Source organism: Rhinichthys klamathensis, unplaced genomic scaffold (genome assembly GCF_029890125.1).
Source record: "Rhinichthys klamathensis goyatoka isolate OS25496 unplaced genomic scaffold, OSU_Roscu_1.1 h1tg000125l_1, whole genome shotgun sequence".
Taxonomy (NCBI): Eukaryota; Metazoa; Chordata; class Actinopteri; order Cypriniformes; family Leuciscidae; genus Rhinichthys; species Rhinichthys klamathensis.
This window is the reverse complement of record NW_026606662.1, coordinates 55,650-68,610: the sequence shown is the minus strand read 5'-3', so window position 1 is coordinate 68,610 and position 12,961 is coordinate 55,650. Positions and strand designations below refer to the sequence as shown.

At 39.4% G+C, this 12,961-nt stretch overlaps 1 protein-coding gene across 4 annotated transcripts in view; it reads left to right on the top strand.

Moving 5' to 3' along the window:
* Positions 1-90: 90 nt before the first annotated feature.
* Positions 91-12,961, top strand: part of dpf3 (double PHD fingers 3) — a 50,311-nt gene continuing 37,440 nt past the window's right edge. For all 4 annotated transcript variants that reach the window (XM_056256229.1, XM_056256228.1, XM_056256233.1 and 1 more), the window contains exon 1: positions 91-206. In XM_056256229.1, the coding sequence (XP_056112204.1) occupies positions 175-206 (32 nt within the window). In that variant the 5' untranslated portion in view covers positions 91-174. The remainder of the gene's footprint in view (positions 207-12,961) is intronic.

The following is a 12,961-nucleotide window of genomic DNA, read 5'->3' as shown; positions in this document are numbered from 1 at the left end:
AGTAAATGTGTAATTTTTATAATTTTGACAGCTCTTGGAAGCTACGCCCAGATTCTGATTCCTAGTATTGTATTGGCCAGACTGCCGGACACTGAGGTCCGTATTGGCTGCTTTCCTTTCACACGGATCCCAAAGAACTCAGAGATTTGGAATATTAGGTTACAGTGTGGCAAAATGGCGACTGTCATTCAGAATCCGCTGAAATCGTAAGTAATTATAAACATTATTTTCGCTCTTTTTTGAAAATGTGTTGTATTCCGCTTGATTTAGAGTATGTGTGCAAACCGAGTCTCGAAATAGAACTGTATGCACCGTGCATTTTGTATTTCAAGGAATTCTGTCCCAAACGAATAACTGTTTAATCCACGTAGTTTCTCTTTGTGTGGGTGTGTAATGTATATATACATGTGACTAAATACATTTAAAGCGTTATGTTCGGACATTCATTCTGCAAATATGCAACGGTGTGTCTCAGCATTCAGCCTCTGATGGTCACTGTGAGTGCAGCATTATTTCGGATGCAATGCTTCGAGAGTGTAACGTTACAGACTCCGTTGACTTGTTTGCAGGACACCTAGATAACGTTAAAGCCTTGGCCATATATTAAATCTGGCGGGATGAGCTGTCATATGACTGCACGAGCATGTCATCGCTAAACTACTTATAACGTAAAATAATCATTTAAGGATCCAGATGATACACGGTGAAGTAAACCGATTATGTGGTTCGGTTGCATTATTGTCCTAAAATGCGTATAAGTAGGGATCGAATAATTTCCCCGTGGCCTATGGAGAGAACTGCTGGACAGACTATAACCGTCACATATACATTGACAATTGAAAAGTGGCAAGTTGCAGAACAAGTTTTGTGGTTTAAAATTAAATATGTGCTTTTTTCACAAGAATTCTTTAGATAACTTTGTTGAACGCACATATTTATTGTTTGATATGAGATATACATTGATATTTGCGTCGTGTCTGGTGAATAAACGCCGTTTTATGTGTAATGAAATATATATATATATATATATATAAAGGCTATAAAAACAGCGTAACATTCATTAAGTCAAGATCAACTGATGGATAACAATGGAATTCACTGTCCTGTTCTCTCTTGTTTGTCTGTTGAAGTGCAGAGCTGCTTTCTCCCATGTGACAGAATTCCAGCTTTTATTAGATTTACATTTATTAGGATTTTAAGGAGGGGGTTGTCCTACTTATTGGCATTTGTCAGTACCTTTAGGTTAAAATTAGAATAGTACTGATACCTTACCTTGTAGGGTATAGTCTTAAATATTTGATGGAGAAAGAAAGGATTTACTTCCAGTATCATGTGTATAATCATTTACCTGGCAATTAATAAAGCAAATACATGTCACCCTTCAAATTTCACATGTGCATTTATCTTATGCTATTCCTATAACATTGTCAGTAGACAAACTGTGGAATATTTGTTTTGCAGTTCTGCAAGCACTTATAAAAAATAAAAAAAGTTTTAGATATCCATGTTAAAAATAATTATATATGAATAAATACTTGTGCTTTATAACAGATATTGCATAAGTAGAGTAACAATGTTAAATTGTTTTTTTTCCCTTCTTTGGTCGTGTCTTATCTTGCAAGTGAAATAGGATTGCATCTGGTGCCTCCTCACCAAAAAAAAAAAAAAAGGTTGCACGACGCCCTTGGAATCACACCAGTCTAAATCATAGTTATTTCTATAATTCATCTCTATTCAAATTCAAACTCAAGCTGATTTGTCGATATAAGCGTGTACACTGAGGGGGATGCACCATCTCTAAATGCTGTGGTGGAGCAGATTAGCAATATCCCAGGATCCCTCAGTACCCATCTGTTCCGATGACTAGCCGCAGAGATGTCAGTGGGCAAGAGACGGAGCCCCATCTGCTCCAGATCATGGACATAAAGCTCCCCTCCCATCCCACCAAAAAGACATCAGGGGGTCACCACGAGCAGGAAAGGGAGCTGTATACACCTGTCTGAGCACACTCTCGTGTTTTTCCCTCTTCCCACTGCTATTGTTCTAAATACTTTGCCATAAGACAGTAAGCATGTTTACTTATTGTGTTATGAAAGAATTTGTAAATGATGAATATGGTTAACAAAGACTGTTGCTGGTGAAATTTGGCTGTGATTTTTTTCTTCCTTTATAAATCTCATTATGTAGCCCAGGCAAATAATGTGTTTTTTGCCTGGTTGTTTGTTCGTCGTGAATGAGATTACTTCCTACCACTGTGAAATACAAGTGTTCTTTTCTACAGAGGAGCAGTCATATATACCATACCATGCTCAACAGCATTTAGCCTATTCATTTATTAGTGTCTGGAGAGCGGGGTCAGGTGGTTTGCGTTCGTCTCGTCTCATATAAATCGAGGAGGGATACATTGAGGGGGTGAGAATGTGGGGTTTAGGTTAAGGCGTTTGCGGTTGGCTGTTCCCCATCCCCCCATCTTCGTCTGTCTGGATGCATTTCGCTTTCGCATTACAACTGCACTACAAACACCGTTGAGCCTGAGGTCTTTGTGTGTCCAGGAACAGGGATTTGTGCTGGGATAGACTCCACTACACAAAACCCTTATCCTGTTCAGCATTTGTTTCTTTTTGTTTATGTCTTTAAAAAAAAATAAAGAAAAAAATAGACATACATATGAAGTAAAAGAACTAAAGGGAAGGCATATTTTAAGTGCCTCTCTTCATTCCATTCCATTATCCATTTGCTAAAAGTCTAGAACTCTACATCACCTTTTTCCGCCTTTTTTTTTTAAATAAATGTTTGCTAGCAAGCCAGATAACTGCACACTCCAGGAGTTCTTCAAGCTCTTCTGGCCTTTCTCTCTTGCTCAAGGCCCTTTCTTTATTCACCGCTAAGGGGTTTCTCTCAGAAAGTGAGCGATATCATGAAAGCGCAGCAGTCTGATGGGGCACCTATGTTTAGCTTCCTCACAGCCTAGATTTGCTTCAAACTCTTTAAGACTGACTAAAGAAGTTCAGAGCAGAGCTGAATAATTAGGCATTGAATTTCCATTACAATCATACATTATTTCACAGATTCATAATCAATCATAAAATTGTAATTTCTGGGTACAAGCATGTGAATTACCATGAGAAAAGGCATCTTATAAATAAATACTTAGACTATGTGTTTTATACTGTGGGTCGCTAATTATTTTCATGTTATGGCTGATAAGCTGTAAATGGCTGATATTATGCATTCTATACTATTTTGTACAATTACATAAACATGTAACACTAAAATCTAAAATAGTACATTACCATTCTATTCATCAAAGAATATTGAAAAAATCGATATCATGGTTTCCACAAAAATATTGTGCAGCACAACAGTTTGATCATTTAAAATATGTCTGCCGATGATTGATATGGTACTGAATCTGATATATCATGCAGTGCTAAATCACAGTAAAATAGTTTGGATACAGTTTATGCCATTAAACAAAAATGCAATTAAAGAAGCCTGCAATTAATGATTCAAATTCAATGAAGCTAAATTGTTAAAGGAACACTCCGACTTTTTGGGACTTTAGCCTATTCACCTTATCCCCCAGAGTTAGAAAAGTCCATACATACCTTTTTCATCTCCGTGCGTGCTATAAGTCTGTTTGACGCACCCACCGCTAGCCTAGCTTAGCACAAAGACTGGATGTAAATGGTTGCAGCTAGCATACTAATCCAAATAAGTGACAAAATAACGCAAACATTTTTCTATTTACATGTTGTGATTTGTATAGTCACATAGTGTACAAAAAACAAAGTCACATGAGACACAGACATATTTTAACCGTATAAATACTGGGAACTATATTCTCTGAAGGCGACTATATTCTCTGAAGGCGAAGCACTGCTACTTGGGCGGAGTGATAACCGCAGCACCTGAGACGCGCCGTGGTGAGGAGCAGAGAGCGCGTCTCAGGTGCTGCGGTTATCACTCCGCCCAAGTAGCAGTGCTTCGCCTTCAGAGAATATAGTTCCCAGTATTTATACGGTTAAAATATGTCTGTGTCTCATGTGAATTCGTTTTTTGTACACTCTGTGACTATACAAATCACAACATGTAAATAGGAAAATGTTTGCGCTATTTTGTCACTTATTTGGATTAGTATGCTAGCTGCAACCATTTGCATCCAGTCTTTGTGCTAAGCTAGGCTAGCGGTGGGTGCGTCAGGTAGAGTTACAGCACGCACGGAGATGAAAAAGGTATGTATGGACTTATCTAACTCTGGGGGATAAGGTGAATAGGCTAAAGTTTCAAAAAGTCGGAGTGTTCCTTTAAATGCCTAAATTCTATCGCTAGATGATCAATGCTTTTTTGGAATGCAAACGTTGCCCAGTAATTACTGGTCAGTTGGATTAACAGGCATGTAATGAGTGAATGTGGTGCACTCAGTGCCCTGGGTGTTCAGAGAGAGAGAGAGAGAGAGAGAGAGAGAGAGAGAGAGAGAGAGAGAGAGAGAGAGAGAGAGAGAGAGAGAGAGAGAGAGAGAGAGAGAGAGAGAGAGAGAGAGGACTATGCTTCTGTTTCCAGCATCTTCATCTCCCCATAGACATACAGAAAAGAGCCTGACTGTGATGGATCACTCTTTCTCTTCACACGACTCACTGTGGAGGGCAAATCCCTATTCATATCAGCACCTCTCTTCCCTCCGGTGCTACATACTATATTAAAATACCCATACGATCACATAAAATGATTATTATATTTGAATAGGCGGTTTACTTTGAAGTGAGAGGTTTTGGAGAGGTTTAAAGATGGGGCATTTCTGTGCCCGTAGCAGACTGATCATTTCCTGACTGCCATTGGTCAGTGAACAGAAAGCCTTGCCCCAAATTAGCACCATTGGTTGAGCCGAATGTTTCTGGGATGTGTTGGGATGACGGGCTCGAGACTAACGGCGTCCTATCGTCCTGGGGACGATAGAAAATGTGTTTAGGACGAACAGAAATATTCTCCAGGACGCCTACAGGACGAAAGATATTTTTGTATGCGTGTTCATTTATTTCTAGCCTATGGGCTAACTTACTTAGAAAATGTCAAAATTAATCGACCAAGTGCTGACTACAACGGAGCGCGTCTTCTCATGCTATAGCCTAACGTTACTATCACCGGCTACTCACCCAGAGACTTGTTCCGCGGTACATCTATCAAATGGCTTAATGACATCGTAAATATGTTGCGCTGTTTAAACAACAGATATTCAACGAATAAAAACTAGACAAAAATGTTAGATAGTGACGATTTGGGAAGCGATCCAGTCATAACTGATGTCCTGCGTGTAGATGCGCACATTTGTACTGTAACGTGCTGATCTACCCAGCGGGACACGGGTTGACATTCGCTGCATGTTTCATAAAACGTTAAAATGTGTAAACGTCTGGGAGAATGAGTAGAGCAGATATATATATATATATATATATATATATATATATATATTAGTGCTGGGCAACGATTAAAAAATTTAATCGCGATTAATCGCATGATTTTCTTGCGATTAATCGCGATTAATCGCATTGTTACGCGCAATATTGAATAATGAATTCTAAAGTAGTGTATTGCGCACTTTTGATTTAAATGTACTGCTACAAAAGTGCAATAACATGTGGTTTGCAAAAACTTTAAACAAATAAGGTGCTTTTATACCAGCAGTATTCCCTTTACACAGTATCAATACAATATTTCTTGTAAATATCAACTTAAACATTAACGTAATCAAATCAAATATTTAAACAAAGCTATTTGCCACTGCCAGGGCATTACCTTTTATCTAGCTTGTTAAAAAGAGTCCAGTTTTCTTTTCTTTTTTTTTCTGAACAGGTATCTTGTATCAGGGAGCAGCAGAAACAGTCTAGTCAAAGGGTCATGATCACTACTACAGATATAAATCGACCAACGTTACTTCTCTGATAGCAGCTTAGCATGGCATGCCATGGTTTCCCACGTAAGATTACATTAAACAGAGGTAAAGCCCAATTTATACTTCTGCGTCGAACTCACGCCGTAGCTGTGTAGCGCGCGTACCCTGACGTGCATCTCTCCAAAAATGTAAGGTCAATTCTACGCGTACTGCAAGCGCTGTGATTGCTAGAACCGCTCCCCGGGTTTCACACTCTCCCTCTGCATGTGTAATTGCGCGTCAACGCGGACAACGACGCAGATATATAAATGAAAACCAACGCGTAGTCTATAGCGTAGAGGCTCCGGCTTAGGTCCGACGCAGAATTATAAATCAGCCTAGAGTGAGGTGAAGTGGTCGAGCAGGTGCAGCGACAAGCGGGTGCGTTTCTGTGAAACTGTTGCGGTCATGCTCACCTCACGCACGCGCCCGCGCGTTGCCGAAGTTGAATTGTCTAACTTTTTGTACACGACGCGCAGCACAAATCATTGGAAGAGAGACTGATCCTCGGCTCGCTGTTTGTGAGTTTCCAGAATCTAAATAGTTATCAGGATATCAACAGGAGGGAATTCACATGGCAGAGCATCCCCGCTAAACTAAACGCAGGCCTATCAGGTAAAGTTATGTATAATTTTAATTTAAGTTAAAAAGGCTACAGCTGCGTAGCGCACAGAAGCCGTTGCATGGTTACTATCCATGGAGCGCCTGTCATTCACTCGCGGAGCGCTGTCTCCCTTTCTGTTCACCTGAGAGAACCTGCCAAAGCCTCTCCACTGCTTGTTTGGGTTGGTTATTTGCTGGCTGACCAACATCCCACCCCTCCTGTGATCATGGTTTGACTGTAGGCCTATGTGTATTCAGAGCCAGTGAGCAACGGACTTTCAAAATAATAATAATAATAAAAAAACTGCGTTAACGCGCGATAAAAAAAATTGTCGGCATTAATTAATAAATGCGTTAACGCGATAATAACGCGTTAACTTGCCCAGCACTAATATATATATATATACACTCACCGGCCACTTTATTAGGTACACCTGTCCAACTGCTCGTTAACACTTAATTTCTAAGCAGCCAATCACATGGCGGCAACTCAGTGCATTTAGGCATGTAGACATGGTCAAGACAATCTCCTGCAGTTCAAACCAAGCATCAGTATGGGGAAGAAAGTTGATTTGAGTGACTTTGAACGTGGCATGATTGTTGGTGCCAGAAGGGCTGGTCTGAGTATTTCAGAAACTGCTAATCTACTGGGATTTTCACGCACAACCATCTCTAGGGTTTACAGAGAATGGTCCGAAAAAGAAAAAACATCCAGTGAGCGGCAGTTCTGTGGGCGGAAATGCCTTGTTGATGCCAGAGGTCAGAGGAGAATGGCCAGACTGGTTCGAGCTGATAGAAGGGCAACAGTGACTGAAATAACCACTCGTTACAACCGAGGTATGCAGCAAAGCATTTGTGAAGCCACAACACGCACAACCTTGAGGCGGATGGGCTACAACAGCAGAAGACTCCACCGGGTACCACTCATCTCCACTACAAATAGGAAAAAGAGGCTACAATTTGCAAGAGCTCACCAAAATTGAACAGTTGAAGACTGGAAAAATGTTGCCTGGTCTGATGAGTCTCGATTTCTGTTGAGACATTCAGATGTTAGAGTCAGAATTTGGCGTAAACAGAATGAGAACATGGAACCATCATGCCTTGTTACCACTGTGCAGGCTGGTGGTGGTGGTGTAATGGTGTGGGGGATGTTTTCCTGGCACACTTTAGGCCCCTTAGTGCCAATTGGGCATCGTTTAAATGCCACGGCCTACCTGAGCATTGTTTCTGACCATGTCATTGTCCATCCCTTTATGGCCACCATGTACCCATCCTCTGATGGCTACTTCCACCATGTCACAAAGCTCTAATCATTTCAAATTGGTTTCTTGAACATGACAATGAGTTCACTGTACTAAAATGGCCTCCACAGTCACCAGATCTCAACCCAATAGAGCATCTTTGGGATGTGGTGGAACGGGAGATTCGCATCATGGATGTTCAGCCGACAAATCTGCGGCAACTGTGTGATGCCATCATGTCAATATGGACCAAACTCCCTGAGGAATGCTTCCAGCACCTTGTTGAATCTATGCCACGAAGAATTGAGGCAGTTCTGAAGGCAAAAGGGGGTCCAACCCGTTACTAGCATGGGGTACCTAATAAAGTGGCCGGTGAGTGTATATATATGAATAAGAGTGACGACGCAAAAAATAGCTCTATTCGGTTTTCTGTGCGCACACACCCGACCGAAGCGTGCAGCCATGCACATAAACGCCTATACAGCGCGCGAGGACTGATTGAGCTCTCTTTCGTGTCTGAGTGGACAAATACACACAACATTATGTCTAAATGTCCGTTTTGGAGAGTATTCATGTAAACTATGTTGGTTATGTCTTAAACAGTTGTGAGAGAATCGGATGTGCATCAGTGCAATTGTATCCGCATGTCTTTAGACATGATCCGACGTCTTAAAGTGACAGTGCGTAATAAACCTAATGCGGTCCGTGTCCTTAATATTGATCAAGCAACAAAAGAAAAAGAGAAAAGCATTCACTGCTCGTTAATAGCTTTAATGTTATATTTAATATAATTAGTTCATACAAATAACTGTCTGCTGCTTGAAAGAATAAAGAATTATGTATGCAAGTAGTTATAAAGAATGCATATATCATTAATTGAAAAGAAGACTGTTCTATTTTAGGAAAAGTGGTTTTATTTAATTTTAAGATATTTTAAGCAGTTAAATCTGTATTGCATGTTCAAACTTTAAAATCATTCATATTAACAGGTTAATAGATGTTTTCTCCGGCACGAAGATCTCAGTACAAAGACTGAGATGGAAACAGAATTTCCCCCAAATTCTGTGTTCTAGGGAAGTCATATTACACTTTTTAAAGCCCTTTCTCTTATTAACACGTTTCCAGATGATCAGCTATGACACATTACCACTTTGAGATATTTAGTCACCAGTATTTATTTTTTATTGTTTAATCCAACCAACTCAAAAACGTTTTGAGCTGTAGGCCTATGTATTTTTCTCTTAATTTTCGTAGCCTATATGTAAAAAAAAATAAAAAGGAAAAAAACAATTTTATTCTGCATGAATACAAAAAAACTACCAACAACTATAACTATAGATCATAATAACAAAGTACAGAAACAACAGTTTTATTTTGGGACGGTTGACATTCACTTTAGGACGGTTCAAATTGGTTTTCAGGACGGTTCCAGGACGGAGGTGAAAAAAGTTAGTCTGGAGCCCTGTGGGATGTATTTCAGGCTAGGATGGTACATAGCAGCATGGTACTTTAACATACAAACTGGCACACTGGAGATCTGTACGTGGTATATTTTTAATGTATAGATTTGTGATCGAGTAGGTGGTTTGAACAAGGAAGCCATGATGGTTTGTTTGTTGTTGTTTTTTTAAAATCTGATACAGCGTTTTAGTTAATCAAATCTTGTTTACTTTTACTGATGAAAAGCTTCCTTAGGAAGTGCTTTGAGACAAGACATCTCTGTGCCGGCCTGTTAACTAATGAAAGCTTAATCACATTTGGAGGGCCAGTTGACAAAGCACGTGTCTAATTTAAATGCAGTACTGATTATCACGACGGTATGCATATGTATTTGAAAATGAACAACAATTCTCTGAGCAACGCCTACCTAAGCCAATGATTATTCATGGACACCTGTCCAGAGAGACCATTCTGATTAAGTCAAACTAAAGGGGTCATTTAAATATGAAAGACATCTTCTCCATCCTTAAGAAGTGTGGCTATGTTCCTTTGAGACACAAAGGAGACGCCTCTGTTGTTCAAGTAATATGAATATAGACGCTGGCTCTGCTGAGTAAAGGGGCCTCCAGCCTCTGAGTTACACACAAAACTGTGAATGAGCTGCAGCTCTGCTCTGTTGAATAAAGAAGAGGTATTCATTTCCTAAGAGCAGCCCAGGCACAAAGCACATGGCTCAGTGCAGAAGTTTCATTTACAGTAGTCATAGAGGCTGAAACAGGCTGACAGAAATACCTTTTTCGAATTGGACGTGTGAAAAACATTAATTTTTTTTAAGTACACTTAAGTAAAGTTTAAGTATACTTTATGTAAGTACACTAATATCAATGTACTAAAAGTGTACTGTTTCAATACTTGGGACTAAATTGGCCCACTTTTTAGTGTAAAAAAAGTAGTTTACAACTAAGTTTTTTGTTTGTACTGCAACTATACTACAAGTGAACTTATAGGTATACTGATAATTTACTAGTCTACTTAATTTACTACTAATACTTGTTGCACATTTTTTTAGTTTATGAAAGCACACTTTGAAGTAGGCTAAACTCTCAGTAAACAACTAGTTTAGTAGTTTATACTGCAAGTATACTTGTAAGTTTTCTTTAAGTGAACATAACATCATACTTATAGTTTACTATTTATATATAATTTTTTCACTTAAAGTATACTGTATGTTCTTATTTATAATTTTTTATAGGCCTACTTGAAATACCTACCTTTAACTGTACTTTAACTCTTTCCACTTTAAAAACATTTTATTCTAGTTTCATGCGTCCTCTTTTATCAACACTTGAATGTGGGTAAGTTTAAATTTAAAAAAAGCAACATTTTCAACAAAAAGCAGAGAAAATCACATTTTTGTCAAAGACTATGCTCGGATCGGATTCAGTATGATGATTATAGCGAATATCGATGGATCCTATCCAAAACCAAAATTCTGCGTATCGGCCGATACCGATACCAGTGCAGTTTTTTTTTTTTTTTTTTTAAATCAAGTAGAATTTCTATAATTCTGTGTGTTGAACTGATAATCACTCTTTTGTTTGTTAAACACAATCTACTTAATACAGACAACTTCATTTTGTCAACTTAAAAAAAAAATTAGGGGAACAAATAAGAGACAATAAGTGTAACACTAAATCTGGTCAAACGTTACACATTGCTCGTTGTATTGTTGTAAAATACATTAATGAAAAACAAGATAACTAAAATCAAAAAGATAAATTACATAGCCTATATAGGCTACTATAAAATTGATACATGTTTTAAATGTATAGCACAGCTGTTTAATGAGGCAGCAACATATTATAGACAGGACAGAACAAGAAAGGCTATTAATAATCTTTCATTGCGCAAAAGTAGTATGATATGATTATGAAAGGCACAGTGCGGCACACATCGCCTATGCGCATCCCGAGCGCAGAATTCTGTGCTTGAAGTAACACGGAGTCGCAGCGCGTCGAGTCCGCATTGAAAAGTTCAAAGCACAAGGGAAACACAAATCGATGCGTAGTGTATTATACACAGTATCTTTCTATGCAATCGTTTATTGAGCCTTTTCTTTTAACAGTTTTAAATTTCATTTACTGTGCGTGTGAAGAACAATTAGTGTCCTGACTCTAGTGTTACGATCTAACAGACACCCGGTAGAAAGTAACATGATTTAGTTACAGCAATAAAGTCCAGCAATATAAATTTGTTTTATGCTAAACCATAGACATTTATCTACAGATCAAGTATAATAAACATTGAATCATCTTGGAGAGTTTCATCATGTTGTTGACTGTCGTCGTAACCGAACGCGACGCTGTTTGAAAGTGAATGGAGAATGACTGACAGCCGCAGCGGAGGGAAAAAAGCGTAATCTTGAATTTAATGACTTAAATATTAATTTATATCTCACATTATACTATATAATGGCTTCAGAACACTTATAAGATAGTGCACGAAAACTTTATGGTGCTTTATAATGTTTTTGTGCCTTTTGTGGGGCTTAACAATAACACAGAATAATACGCACAATAACGGATTTGGATCGGCCTCGTCTGACCGATACCCGATCCGGCAAAAATGGCACTATCGGAGCCGATACCAATACTGAGTATCGGATCGATGCATCCCTATCTATCAACACCCTCAAAGCTTCACTGTCGTTTCCACTTCATGGGTTCGACATTTCATTCAGTTTTGAACTTATATGCTGTTTAATGATTGACCATACTGTACAGAAAACACTGATAGCCTGAAAGTTCAGACAATGGCGGGGAAAGAGTAAAGTAGATTTGAAGTAAATTCCTAAGGGCTGCACAGCTCATATTCTTTGCTACTGCTCTACCTCTCAGTGAGAAGACTTTAATTTTGCTGCTTTTGCCAGCAGTGTATTTTTTCTATAGACAAACAATTTTGTCATTTATTAGGGGTGTAACGGTAAATGTATTTGTATTGAATTGAAACGGTACGGGCGTCACGGTTCGGTGCATGAATTTACACGGAGAATAGGTACACGGTATAAAAATGAATAAAAATCGTGTGCAATTAATGTAATGCGGAACTACTGTTAGATATGCGGGTTCTTTAGGGACAGATAATCTGTAGCTTCGCCTAGGCGAGCTCCGCATATGTGCAGTTCTCTTTCAAGCATACGTTTCAGTGTCTCACTATGGGATACGCCCCTTCCGCGTATTCCTCAGAAGCCCTATTACATTACGCCAGCCCCAATTGCCAACACGTTGTGTCTGGGAGTGGCTACCCCACCCCTCCGTATAAGAGGAGCAACACAACGTCATTACGACATTCAAAAACCTCTTCTCTTCACCAGAAGCCTATGAGCCTTCAAACTTTCAACAAACTTTTGGACGAATTACTGGCCACCACACCGTTTTCGTCTGGCTCCTTCGATTCGCATTCCAGCCGATTGCAAGGATTGTTCGACACTACGATGGCTGCAGCAATGCAGACTATCCAGGCTAGTGAGGGAGATTCTGTGCGACTCTGTACATGCAGGAACAAAATTTCATGTAAGGACACACACCAGGTCTGCTCTGCATGTCTCGGGCTGAAACATGCTCAATTGGCGATCGAGAGTCCCGGCACATGTGAACACTGTGCACGCTTCAGCATGAAGAGCCTTCATCGCAGGCTAGCACACCAAGCTAGCCTGTCGGGCCAGGATCCCCTTATGACTCCTAGCCCT